At 35.1% G+C, this 14,824-nt stretch overlaps 1 protein-coding gene across 24 annotated transcripts in view; it reads right to left on the bottom strand.

Moving 5' to 3' along the window:
- Positions 1-14,824, bottom strand: part of SEC31A (SEC31 homolog A, COPII coat complex component) — a 64,711-nt gene that overhangs the window by 14,768 nt on the left and 35,119 nt on the right. For 8 of the 24 annotated variants that reach the window (XM_079153176.1, XM_079153165.1, XM_079153183.1 and 5 more), the window contains 6 exons: positions 13,771-13,916; positions 11,981-12,154; positions 8,932-9,105; positions 6,241-6,333; positions 5,435-5,558; positions 3,687-4,028 (listed from right to left, as the gene is read on the bottom strand). In XM_079153176.1, the coding sequence (XP_079009302.1) occupies positions 3,687-4,028; positions 5,435-5,558; positions 6,241-6,333; positions 8,932-9,105; positions 11,981-12,154; positions 13,771-13,916 (1,053 nt within the window). The remainder of the gene's footprint in view (positions 1-3,686; positions 4,029-5,434; positions 5,559-6,240; positions 6,334-8,931; positions 9,106-11,980; positions 12,155-13,770; positions 13,917-14,824) is intronic. The other 16 variants (XM_079153187.1, XM_079153167.1, XM_079153169.1 and 13 more) reach the window with 5 other exon arrangements.

Here is a 14,824-nt window from a genome sequence, read left to right as displayed (position 1 = left end):
TTATTTATGTAACCTAAGCAAAATGTTTAGGAAATCCAAAAATAAAATATGGAAAAGCTGGAACTGATTATTAAAATATAGGAGGCTGTTAACATGCAAGAGGTAAGTAACAAAGCAGCTAGGCATACAAAGTACATGCAGAAAAATGCTTGCTTGTTTTTTTTTTTTTTTTTCCCATTAGTCACTGTTTCTCAGCTGTGTTGTTCTGTATATAATTAAGGATCAATCTCATGCCAAATGAACTTCTGCTTAAAGAGAAAAAAATACTCAGGTACACATTTAGTTTTGATTATAAAGTAACAATGTTCAGAACAGTGTTGCTAGATAATTTTTATAATTTCAACCCTAAAAATTTTATATCACTAGAATACCTGGTATAGAAGTATGAATACAGGCTTTGTTTTTTTTTGCGGTGCTGGGGATTGAACTCATGGCCTTGTGCTTGCAAGGCAAGCATTCTACCAACTGAGCTATATCCCCAGCCCTGAATACAGGTTTTGAAGACTGAGACACCCAGGTTTGTATCTCAGCCTGAGAGACTAACACTGTAACAATACTGAGAATATTATATAACTCTTCAAACTGTTTCCTCATTTGCAATTAAATAAAAAATTCCTATTTATCGGGGTTGTGAGAATGAAATAAGCAACAATATAGCAAGTGCTAGATTAGGTCCATAGTTGGCTAAATAAATGTTAATACCCTTCCTTACTTCTCTGTACCACTATTTTTATTTGTTTTTTGTACTGGGGATTGAACCCAGTGGCACTTAAACACTGAGCCACATCCCCAGCCTTTGTTTTATATTTAATTTAGAGACAGGGTTTTGCTGAGTTGGTCAGGGCCTTGCTAAGTTGCTGAGGCTAGCTTTGCAATTGAGATCCTCCTTGCCTCAGCCTTCTGAGCTGCTGCGATTACAGGTGTGTGCTACTGCACTACTTGGAGGATTTACTTGAAACCATACTACTTTTTTACTCAGTAACTGATCATTAACCCATTATTCAGAATGGACAATGTCTTCACTTATTCAGACAGGGTATTCTTGGAACAAGGTATTCTTGGAACTCTACAATAACCCTGGCACCCATCTCTAAAATATCAGACTATTCAGTGTATTAATAAAATTTTGTATAGTAATGAATGATGCACATACATTAGTCCTCCCTTATGCGCATTTTCACTTCCTGTGATTTCTGTTACCCATGGTAACTGAAATATTAAATGGAACATCAAAAATTCATAAGTTATCATGAAATAATGCAAAAGTTTTGACTTGTGTCTCATTCCGAGTACTCTGAAAATTTTGTGCTGTCCTGCTCTGTCTGGCCCCGTACAACAAGAGATGTAAATCATCCCTTTGTCTAGTGTAGCCATGCTGTATGTTACCTGCCTATTAATCATTCAGTACCCCTCTTAGTTATCAGATCAACTGTCATGCAGCACGTATGTTCAGATAACCTTTGACTTAATAATGACACCAAGTGCAAATGTAGCAATGCTGGTTTATTTTTATTGCTGTTCTATTTTATTATTACTTTTTGTGTGTGTGTGTGGTACTGGGGATCAAACCCAGGGGCACTCTACCACTGAGCTACATCCCCAGTGATTTTTATAACTTTGAGGCAGGGTCTCACTACGATGACCAGGTTGGCCTTGAACTTGCAACCCTCCTGCCTCAGCCTCCAGAGCTGCTGGGATTACAGACATGTGCCACTGTGCCTAGATTTTTAAAAAAATTTTATTTTGAGACAGAGTCTCAATAAGTTGCTGAGGCTAGCCTTGACTTGTGATCCTTTCTGCTTGGCTTCCCAAGTTGCTGGGATTACACACGTGTCATCATGCCCAATTTATTAGTTTCTATTGTTAATCTCTTATTGGGCCTAACATAAATTATGTTTTATCAAAGTATGTATTTATGGGAAAAAACAGTATATTTGAGGTTGATACTATGGGTACTTTCAAGTATTCACTGAGACATTAGAATGCATTCTCCACAGGACAACTACAGCATATTTGTGTGTATAAGTTTTTATTCTCTGGACTTTATTACTGCATATCAGAGAAGGAGATACATACATAATTCTGGGATTAATTATGCTTAAGACTTAAAAAGTAGTAATATTTTAAAAATACTTCATACACACTAAGTTATAGTACTAGAAAATAATATTGCACAATAGATTCTATTTTCTGATAACTGCTTTTATCAATTAAAGCTACTGTTTAGCATATAAGATGATAAAAATAAATGCTGGACTCCCCCAGAACAGCTTCAGTATTAGGAATAAAGCAGGTCTTACCACATCTGTTGTGACCCTTCTGTTCAAAACTATCAGTTATAATTTAAAATGGGAACTACTTTCAAATATAGAAACTGCACAGAGTTCTGATTTTGAGTCAAGTTTTCTATAATCATAGCTAACTTCTAAAAAGTGCTTAGTACTTGGCAGTCATTGTCCCCAAATGCTTTGAATGTATTAAAGCATTCAATTCTCGTAATAAGCATATGAGTAGGTACCATTATCATTCTTTGAGAAAACAGAGGCTTAAAGAAGTTAAGTAAATAACTTACTCACATGACAAAACTAGAACACAGTGACACTAGGAACTGGGATACAAACCTAGGCAATCTAATTTCAAGGCCTGATTTCTTAACCACTACATAAGTGGTTCTGAATCCTATTTGAATTCATTGATTTTTTTTTTTTTTAATAACACATACTGAGGCCCCTTTTACTATCCTTAAGTAAAAAGCAGAAAACATAAACTAACCATAAAAAGTTTAACATACTCTAAATATAACATGAATGAATGAATGATGAAAAGAATTTATGTGTATTTCACTGCCAAACAATGATAGGTAAGCAAGATGATGGATATATCAATTAGCTTGATTTAATCATTCCATATTGTGTGTGTGTGTTTGTGTGTGTACCAGAACATCACATCGTACTCCATAAATATACACAATTATGACCTGTCAATCAAAATTAATAAAAATATGTAGTTTGCTACAAAAATATTTATAAAACTAAGATCTTAATTAGAAATGTTCAGATACAATAATACTAGTAGACAAAAAATTATGTCTAGAAATTTCCAAAAGACCTGAGAGAGCAATATTTCCCTAATGGAGAACCACTATACTACTGTATGATGACTAAATTGTCTTGTAGGATCTCCTTATCAAAAGTTGTATTCTCTTACTTTTTTTCTTGGTCAAGGATACTGAGATTACTCTTCACCCCTACAAATAAACATTATTGTAAAATTTGTACAAACTTATTAAGACCACTGTTTACTTTTCCATGAATGAATTTAAGGTATAAATAATTTTTAAAATTGAAAAATTTTCAGTAAGAACAGAGATCACCCTTCGTTCAAGTAAACTAAATCTGATTTCAACTACCACTTATCTTGCCAATTAATTCCTTATCACCTAATTTAAGTTCAATGGCAGATTATATACTCTTACTCTTCTGGAGCTCTAAAGCTTTCCTCAATTGATAACTAAAGTTCATTATGGGAGAATCAGTTTTAGAAGTTGTAGAAACCATTTCTGAATTTGTTATAAATACTCAACACTTCACATTACCCAGTTTACGAACAGAAATGATAACCCCTCCATCCACCCATCTGTTCATGAAACATCGGGGAGCCAAACCAAAGCCCTTTTAAGCGCAGACCTGTTCTTTGGGACGCAGGCAGCTCACTGGCAGCAGGCAGTGTACCTGTTGTTCCAGGAGGCAGTGCATAAGCTGAAGATGATGGTGGAGCTCCTGGTCCGCCATGCTGGAAGGACGCTCCAGAGGAAGGGGGAGGAGGGAAAGAAGCAGCAGGGCTGGAGGTAGGTGAAGAGGCCTGGTGCTGTGGTGTGTATAGCTGAGACTGCCCAGAATAGGAAGAAGCAGAAGATATGTAAGGGGTGTTAGGGTAAGCGTTTGAAGCAGGAGGAGCAACAGGCTGCTGAGGTCGATACATTGCTGACCCCCCTGTTCCGAAGGAATACTGCTGGGCTGGTTGATAAACTACACCAAGGAGAAGAAACAGAAATTTTAATTAGTTACAAATTTATTCAGATAGCAATGAAACCAAAAAGTTATCATTCAATGGAAATAATTTTAACATTATTCTTATAAGTTAAAACCAAAAATTAACACTTATGTGCTGCAGCGTAGCTCAATGGTATAGTGCTTGCCTAGTATATATGAAGCCCTGGGTTCTATCCCCAGTACTGCAAAAAAACCCCAAACAACAATAATGACAAAAAACATTCATGCTTTTTGAGGCTCAGATGCCCTAAATATGCTCAAGATCATTAGCTTCAGTATTTGAAATATGCTGTCTCCAGATTGCTACTGATTATGAAAATCTTTGAACCATCAGACTAAAGAGCTAGAAGATTTTTTTCTGAGAATTTTCCTGTTTCTGTGTAAAGATTGCAGTTATACTCACTTAACCACCAGATGGAACTGGATATACACAGCACTTTGGTGGCAGTTGAAGGCCCCTGGCCTTATCCCTCACCCAGATTAGAGGGATTTTAACACCATCACTCTCTGGGTGATCAGTGGTAGTTTGAACCTCAATAGAGTGAATCTAGGAGAACTGTTACCTGTTTCTTAAAGAGTACCGTGAAGACAGTACTTTCATACTGAGCACATGAGTGAAAGGTTTTATCAAACTTGCATTCAATAGAGAATAATTAGTACAGAACACACTCATTAGAATTAGTTCTTACTTTTTTCTATTTAAAAAATGCCAATAGTAGATACATATCATTATACATTTGTCAAAACCCATGGAAGCTATAAAATCAAGAGCACACACTAATGTAAACTATGGAATTTGGGTGATAACAAGCCACTGATGTAGGTGCATTGATTGTAACAAATATACTCATATGGTGGGAAATGTAGATAATAAGGAGATTGTGCCTATGTGGGTATGATATACTTTGTGCTTAATTTTGCTGTAAATCTAAAACTACTTAAAAATGCTACAAAAATAAATGAATACAATGGAAAAAACAACAAATGCCCCCCTTGAAGTCAATTTTCCAAAAATGTTTTGTGTCACCTTGCCTGAAGGAAAAGAATATGTACCAAATAGTTTCTAAAATTCTATTTCTTTATACCTAAATCATGGGACATCTGATTCACTTTGATAGATCTTAGTAATGGCTTCAGAACACAAGGCAACTGTTCTGAAAGAGTAATAAGGAAGTAACTTCTACAGTAACAGAAGCATGCTAATTTAGGCCGCCTCTTAGAGAAACCATGTTTCTCTAGAACAGGGATTCCAGAGATTACTGTCAGAATGGTTCTTAACTTTGTCAAAATTGAATTGGCCTTGGCTTTGGTGCTTAAGAGTAAATGGTTACTACATGAAATAAGACATGATGCTAGTAAGACTTCAGGATCACATTACTTACGCTGTGGCTGTGGATAAGGTGGTACCTGGGTGTGTATATGACCTGGAGATGTAGGAAGCTGAGTAGCAGCATTTGGATTAACATTTCCGTGCATTATGAAACCTGGGGGTGGAGGATTTTCTCCCTAAGAAATGAGAAAACAGTAAAAAGGAGGATTACATTTGGAACAAAGAATCTTAACAGATGGCCTTATAATCCCTGAAATGGAATTCCATTTTTATTTAGAAAAATATCCCCCACAACTTTATCGTGAAGAAGCTCTGCATTTTGCATGTACTATCTATAGGACTCCATATTTTTTGAGCAATGTATTCTGAATGATTTAAAGATCAGACAGATCCAAAATAATTGGAATGAATGACAAAAGATGCTAACAGCCTCATAAAATAGTGTCAATAAATTGATGGTAAGTCACCAGAATTGTCCATCTCTACTAATTTCCATCCATTACTCCACACTTTGGAAATATAAATATAAATACTATAATTATTTTTCTTCAGTTTCTGCAATGCTAAAAAAAAAAAAAAAGGAGAGGAAAGAAGTCTTCATTAAAATCAGATTTAAACCACTTTTGATATTTTTCTAGCTCAAGTCAATTTAGAACTACAAAAGTAGAGGTAGGATAAGGAAATAAATCAATTGCTTTAAAAACCATCTCTTGCATCCTAAAAGCAATAAAATGCAATGAGTAGGCCAATGGATGCAGAGTAAAGCTGGGGGAAATTGAGGAAGTTGGGGAGAAATACAGAACTATATATATTTAGGTGAGCAGAGTCCTGCTCAAAGAGGAATAATGAAGGATATACCTGTGTGTCAGAGGGAGAGGCTGCAGGTGGATGGCTGGGAAGGGCAGTAGGAGTTTTGTTACTCCAGGTAGTGACAGTAGGGGCAATTCTAACCTGAATTGAACAAAGAAATACCAATCACAGAAAATAAAAAATGAAAACATTAAAAGAAGAAGAAGGGGGAAAAAACTCAAAAGGTATTAATAGCTAGATACAAAGCAAAAAGTAAGAGAAGCAAGGGAACATATATTAGGCAACTGCTTTCAATGTAGCTGAGATTCCAAAAGAAAAATAGTCACAACATAACAGGGAGGGAGATGCAGGGAAAAAAATCAATATGAAAACCTAAATCAAAACACAGGAATAATGCCATTCAAGCATCAAGAATAAGTAGGGAAAGTGAGGTCCTGTAAGTAGGATAAGAAAGACATTCTAAAAAATGAGTAAAATAGTGATTTTTGAAGCATTAATAGTATTCATGCTACTAGTAATCTGTAAACATATTGCTTATAAGCGCCCATTTTTTAAATTTCATCAGAGTCACAAAAATCACCTTAGTCCCATGCAAGGCTTAAAAACCACACAATAATTGAGAATATTAAAGCTAAATACTAAAGATCACCCAGATTAATCCCCACCTTTTACTATTTAGAAACCAAGTCCCAGAGCTGTGAAGGGCCTTGTGAAGGTCCATACAACTCACTGGTAATGAAGATGGGACTAAGTCCAGGTCTCAGGATTCCCAGGACAGAGTTTTCTATACTATACCATGTTGCTTACCCTGAAGTCTAGTGATTTCCCATTACTTTTTAAGCCTAAAATCCTTCTTGTCAGGTAAATCTTTGGTGAAACTCCAATATACATATTAAAACAAACATAAACAAAATTGTGCTGGTTGAAATGGGAGTAAACTCCTACTAATCTAGCCTCCCTTTGATCCCTTTACCTGTCTGTAAACTTGTTTTAAAATTCTAAGCCACTGTCTTCATTCATTCAGCACATCATAAGCTTTAATCAAGAAAATCACTGCTTGACTTATGATTCAATTTATTTTTATGTTCTTAAAATACGAAATTGGTAAATCAAAAGTGTAATAAAAGTCTTTCAATGTTTTTACCTTTTTCCAGAAAGACAAATGAATCCAAAGATATAAAAAGAGTAAATATTCTCTCTTCCCAGTGTAAAGCTTACTTACCTTACTTTAGTAACTTGAAAGACAACCTAACCTAAATACAAGGTGCTTGGAAGTTGTAATCCCTACTTGGTCATTAACCAGCCATACAATGTTGAGAAATTAAAATTCTACATCTTAAAACTCTGGTGGTTGCTTGACATTTGGGCCTCTCAGTTTTCCTAGCCATCATCTGATCTGTCCCACTATGTCACAGACTTTTTAATACAATCTCCACAAGGATAGGGATTTTGTGTATATTGTTCACCAGGAACATTCCCAACAACTAGAACAATATTAGGCATTGACAGTAGGTCTTGATAGACAAAATGAATAAAAAAAGTGTTCTAGGTAGTTAGTGGTTATATTTAAATGTAATCTGTTCTGATTAAATAACAATCCAAAATATAAGTCAAAAGAGCACGAATTGATCTTTAAAGTTTTCCATAATTTTATATTAACCTTTGGGATTAAATATAAAAAGGTCCTGTGAATCCTATCACCAATTTGCTCTATTTAAAAATAGGCAGGGTATCTTTGCTATCAATCAAGACTAATTATTATTTATGGAAAATACTTTTCATTTAAGGACACGGAGGTTATCTATTGGTCTGCAAATATGTAAGTTTCTACATGAACAGTGAAAGATAATATCACATTTTAAGCATTCAGTCATTTAAATAAAGTTAATTAAAATTAAAATTATTAATCCTTTCTATGTGACCTCCAACTTCATAAACCTTCAGTAAATTTGCTATTCCCCATTGTCCAAGTTGTCCAAAAGAAAAAAGTTCATATTCTGATTATTATTCATTGTATGGATAGAGAAGATACAGTAAACCTATACTAATGATAGAGAAAGAATGCTTAAAAATAAAAATAGTTTATAAAATTAAATCATTATAAGAATTCTTTTTTTAAAAAATATATTTAGTGTGGGCTGGGGATATAGCTCAGTTGGTAGAGTGCTTGCCTAGCATGCACAAGGCCCCAGGTTCAATCTCCAGCACCACCACCAAAAAAAAAAAAAAAAAAAAAGTACACACACACACACACACACACACACACACACACACACACACACACACATATTTAGCTGTTGATGGATACAATACCCTTACTTTATTTATTTTTATGTGGTGTTGAGGATCAAATACGTACTAGACAAGGGCTCTACCACTGAGTTACAACCCCAGCCCTATAAAGATTAATTCTGTTACTTTATTTATGTCTTGTTGGATAAATCAAATAGAAGTTTCAAGAACAGATGCACAAGTATAAGGAAAGCCTGGCTAAGAAAGAAACAACAAATTTCTCTAGAAAGCTTAAAGCTAATTTATATCTAAATTACAATGTTTGAAAAGATTAAAAGGGTTTTAGAATACAGATCAGAAATATTACTTTCAACAATCTAGAAAGTCTGTTAACACAATGTGTTGTCCTTACCACATCTAAGAAGATCTTTTAACCAACAAACTGAAACTATCAATTTGAATTGAAATTCATAAATGTTCCTACTTCATCTGGACCACATCACTCACATGGGGATAATATTGTTGAGTTTGAACTCTTTGCATCTGTGGGTGGCCAGCAATTGGTCCAGGCCTGCCCTTGGACTGCTGCTGTCTCTCGTAAGGAATTTTAGGCGATTCCTGTCCTGGTACAGGCTCTCCTTGTGCTCTACAAAGTCTGTCGCGAAGCTGCACAATGTTTGGCTATAAGAAGCAAAGGAAGAAAACAAAAGAGTTTACTCAACTTTATGACAGCATGCTGATTTAAAGCGATCAAATCATTCAAGTGGTCTGGGGTTGTAGCTCAGGGGTAGAGCGCTTGCCAAGCACATGTGAGGCACTGCGTTCGATCCTCAGCACCACATAAAAATAAATAAAATAAAGGTAGCAATAAATTTTTAAAAAAGAGACCCCCTTTTATTCATATGCTGTGAATGCTACAAAAGACTTGAGGACTCAATATCATGGTTTCTAATAAGATTGGCACCAAACATCCATGACATGTAGCACAACTTATAATTTAACTGAGGGAAGAAATCCATTGGTCCAGCAAAAGAAGATATTTTTCAAATATATTAAAATTGTAAGATATAAAATTCAGATCTGTATCTCTTACAGATCTACAATTACACAAATTTATAAAAGTTAACCAAATATGTGTGTGTGTGTAGCCATGTATACATTCTAGGTATTAAATAAATAATAAAGCAATGTGCTGCAATATTTCAGAAATATTTTAATATCTTTTCTTTCTTGAGGGGAGGTACCGGGAATTGAACTCAGGGGCACTCGACCACTGAGCCACATCCCCAGTCCTATTTTGTATTTCATTTAGAGACAGGGTCTCCCTGAGCTGCTTAGCACCTCACTTTTGTTAAGGCTGGTTTTTGAACTTGCAATCCTCCTGCCTCAGTCTCCCAAGCCACTAGGATTACAGGTATTTTAATATCTTTTTAAAAAATTATATAATTCTATAAATCTGTAAAAGGTTTAAAGTGGTCATTTACTTTCAAAGTATTATCAGGCATGGTGGTGCAGACCTGTAATCCTAGTGATTTTGGAGGTTGAGACAGAGGATCACAAGTTTGAGGCCTACCTGGGCCATTTAGTGAGACCCTGTTTCAAATTCAAAAATAAAAAAAGGACTGGAAATGTAGTTTAGTGGCACAGTACCCTGGTGTTCAATCCCTAGTACTGGGGGCAAAAAAGAAAAAAAACTTTTTAAGGTATATTATTGTCATTTATGGGGTAGAATTATATACTACAATGATAACACAAAATATCAGGACATGTCCTTCAGAATATGAAGGCTCTATTGATATTTAGGAACAAGTAACATCAATAGTATGCCCATTTGCTTAAAGAATATTCTTTAAAGTCCAAAGAAAAGTATGAAGAATAATGCATAGGACATGCATATTATTATAAATCATACTAAAAATAAAACATTTTATCTTTTTTTTTTTTTGCAGTATTGGGGATCAAACCCAGGGCCTTGTGTTTGCAAGGAAAACATTTAATCTTAAAACCAGATGATCTAAAGGTCTTATATTAAGTTGGTCTTAAAAAAAAGGGTATTTTATCTCAACCTAACAATGAGATTTTACTAAATAAAAAGTCTTATAAAACTATCGTGGAGCTGGGTGCAGTGATGCATGCCTGTAATCCCAGCGGCTTGGGAAGCTGAGGCAGGAGGATCAGGAGTTCAAAGCCAGACTCAGCAAAAAAAAAAAAAAAAAAGTGAGGCACTAAACAACTCAGTGAGACCCTATCTCTAAATAAAATACAAAATAGGGCTGGGGATGTGCTTAGTGGTCAAGTGCCCCTGAGTTCAATCCCCATACCTTCCCCTACAAAAAGAAACTACTGTGGAAAAGTCACCATATGTTTCTGCTTTACCTAATATTCCCAGTAACAATTTAGAAGGATAGGAGCTGGATCCTATAGTTAATTATAAATAAAACCAACTAGTCAGTCATACCCACATAGTTCTGGAGTGTATGTGTTATTTTTACTTAATAAAACTTATTGATAATTCTCTAAAAGATAAAATACTAAAAACAACTGAAAAAAAAAAAAATACACATGTACTCCAGAACTCTGGGTTTGACTATCATTTAGCTGGTAAAGCACTTGCTGAACAAGTATGATGTACTGGGCTTAATCCCCAGGTACGGCAAAAGAAACCAGAAAAAACAAAACAGAAAATAGTTATGAAAAGTATAGAAACAATAAAATATCTGCAAGGCTCAAAAATCAAGCTCCATCAGACATAAAATGCACACATAAATATCCTACTTATGGAAAAGTTTACTCAAATCCTACTGCTACTTCCATCCATGCTCCATTACTGGATTAAGCTTCCCCTCTTTGGTGTTCCCACAGTACCACTACCTTTATCACAGTATTTAATACTTTTGAAATCTCATTTACGATTTCAAAGCCTTCTTTAGTTTGGAAGTTTTCTGAGGGCAAGGATCTTAGCTATCTGTTCATCATTCTATACCCAGTCACTTATTGAATTAAAACAAATATTAAGTCTGAAAAAGTCTGAGTTTTACTGTATACCAAAATAAGGACAATAAATTAGAAAAGTAATACTGCACCCCACCTTGAATACTTAAAAAATACACCTGCCCATAAACAGTGTCAAACTAAAACACCATACAAAATGAACTTCTTCAATAATATTTGGGGTAGCACATACAGGAATTTAAAATTTTTAACAATTCCATTTGTCTAAATTAACATTTATAGCTTTTCAACATAAAAGATTCCTACAAAGAATCTTATATGAAGAATTAGCTTTAGAAACAAGTTGATCTTTTCCCCATTCAGGTTTCTAAAGTACTATAAATACAAAGGGATCTATCATACTATAAAACATTCTCTTTCTCTGACACAGCTTTGGTACATGTAAAATGATCCTTGAAGAATGTCAGTAACATTTATCTATAGTTAGGTGATAGAAATTCAACCACTCCCAAACATTCATCTACTAGTATGTGTGTATTTAATAAACTAGACTCTACTCATTCATACATTATAAGAAAGAAGATAAGTTGTTAATTCTAATTACCTGGTTAGTGTTATCAGGAAGAAAAGCCAAGGCTGCAGCAATACTGCCCTGGGCTGCCAACAAATTGGCATACTGACTCATCTTTTCAGCCAAAAGAACTCCTACAGTATTAGTGTCCATGGCTTGGGTGAGTTGTACAGCTTTTCGTAGGATGACAACTTTCTCGATTAGATCCTAAGTGAGAAAAGGAAGGGAGTGTGAGAGATACCAAGACCACACATGAGAGGAAGCAGGAAATAATAGTTACTGATTTCCAAAACCTACTAAAAGTACAGCACCTATTCTGACCCTTGTTTTAAAGTATGGAATAACTGCTGACCACCATTTTGGTAACTAAAATAGAAGTGAGGAGAAAGATCTCTTTTTTACTCATGGATGGGGTATAGGTCACCACCTTCCCCTAAACATCCTTAAGCTGCCAGATACTTGTATGGTCATCTAAAACAGGCAAATATTCAAAGTAAAAAGACAGGCAGATATTCAAAATTCCTAGCATGAAGAAGAGGAACTATGAGTGAAAACATCCTATCATCTATCCTCTAAAACTATTACTATTATGAAGTGACCCATAAGCAAGGGCATATGATCTCCAAAGCAACTTAGTATTTGCTATAGTTTGGATGCTGAATGCCCTCCAGAGGCCCATGTGTTAAAGGCTTGGACCCCAGGGTAGTACTATGAGAGATGGTGGAACCTTTAAGAGGGGGATCCTTAGGTCACTGGGGCATGCCCACGAAGGGGACTTGAAAGAGGACTTTCTCTTTTGCTTCCTGGTTCATGCTGTAAGTGGTCTGCTCTGCCATGCATTCCTGGGGTAGGTGCTGCCCTTGCCAGAGGCCCAAAGCCATCGACAATCCAATTTTGAACTGAACCCTCCAGAACCATGAGCCAAAACAAACCATTTCTCTTTATAAGTTAATTATCCCAGATATTTCATTATAGTAAGCAAAGTTGACTAATATACTATTATGACTCAAAGTTCCTCAAGTTGCTCTTCAATACCAATTTTTTCATGAAGCTTCAGGTAGAATGCATAAGAATGTCCTACCCACCTTCCCTTCACAAGTACACAGGCTCAGAAATGTGAAACGAGTGCTTTTCTCTAAGAAGCACTTAGAAGGAAAACCTTGGTGTCTTAACTGATTTGTAGTTTGAACAGAAAGATATTTAAGCAACAACCCTACTGATAAAAATCTCTTTCCAGAGAGGAAAAGAAATATTACACTGAAATATAGTAAGACTCTGCTCATTAAATTCTTTGGGAAGGGAAACCAATATATTTACATTGTGCCTGAGAATAGTCACCAATTTACTTCTTCTCTTGCTTGGTATTGGTGCTACATGGATGGAATTTCATTTACCTGTTACTTTCATTTTCTCTTAACCATGAAGGTTTTTGATTGGTATTGAGGATGTCTCCTATTCCTTAGCCCATCACTTAGCCCTTGCTTCATTCCTTGCCCAAGGTAGGTGGGGTCAATGGAGGCAGAAAGATCATGAGGAAAAAGAAGGAAACCCTAGGGCTATTTTCAGTGGCTGTCACCTACTTCCCCCAATAAACAGCCAAATCACAACCTTCATTTTATAAGCGGCTACAACCCCATTATCTTAAATTTTGCTTCTTTAAATATTGCATATAATTATCCAGTAAAAGAACTTCTAATAGGTAAATAAGTAGGGTGAAAGCAATAAACTTATAGAACAAATGGATTTCTAGAATATAACTTGTTCATAAGTATGATGAAAGAAAACACTAAGAAGTAAGCACCTTTTGGTTCAAAGACACTAACCTGAAGGGATAGTGGGTTGTTACCATCTTGAGCTTTAGTCCAACATGCAACTAGTTTCTCTACATTCCCTGCACAAATGTAGCAGAGACATGCCTGAGTCTGCAGGAGGCTATCTCCTTCACTTTCAAGCCTGGCTCCCAAAAGATCTATAAATTGTGAGGAAAACATAAGATTATATCCAAGACAATCTGTAAGTAAGGTTCTGAGCATCTCAATAATACTTTCAGAGGTATAGGTTTCACTATCAATAAGTAGCAGGGAAGAAACAAAGTCACTCTAAATGTTCAGTAAATATTTGCTATATGAATAGAAGTGGATGACAAGTATAAATAATAAGCAATTTTATAAGATTCTATATCTAGTAGTAGAACTAATTTCCATCAATTATATTAGAAAAAATAACATGGGGACAAATATATGAACACAAAACTAGTTGCACATTTAGAATAGTCCTATCAATGGCAGCTAGGTCTGCTATAAATTATTTGTGAAAATACAGTTAGTATCTTATTATTTTCATATTACTTTCAAGATAGCAAACAGTTGTTTGCTTACACTAGCAGTCTTAAGCTTCTTTTCTTGCAAATAATATTTATTCCTTACCCATCAATTTAGTCATGGTATACAAGAGAAATTTTTAATCAAATGTTGTAATTCCCTTTTTATTTTTGATTTTGAGACAGGTTTCATTAAGTTGTCCTGGTTGTTCTCCAACTTGAAATCCTCCTTCCTCGGCCTTTTGTGTAGCTGGGATAACAAGCATGTGCCACTGAACCTGGCTCAAATGCTGTGATGATTAATTTTATCACAGCTAACATTTATTAGTGAGGGTTGCTTTTGTGTCATTTTAGAGATAAATAAATTGAGATTTAGAAAATAATTTTTCCTATTATTATAGCTAGTAAATAGCAGAAGCAAATTTCTAATTCTGGTCTGAAACCAGAATTACTAAACAGTATTTTTTAAAAATAATGTGAAGAATGTATTTTATAATTTTTATTTGTGATTAGTAGGTTGGCAAAAATTTCTAATAAAATTCGTCTGGTATATTTAC

Source organism: Sciurus vulgaris (genome assembly GCF_902686455.1).
Source record: "Sciurus vulgaris genome assembly, chromosome: 9".
NCBI classification, from domain to species: Eukaryota; Metazoa; Chordata; class Mammalia; order Rodentia; family Sciuridae; genus Sciurus; species Sciurus vulgaris.
This window is presented reverse-complemented; position numbering and strand designations above follow the sequence as displayed.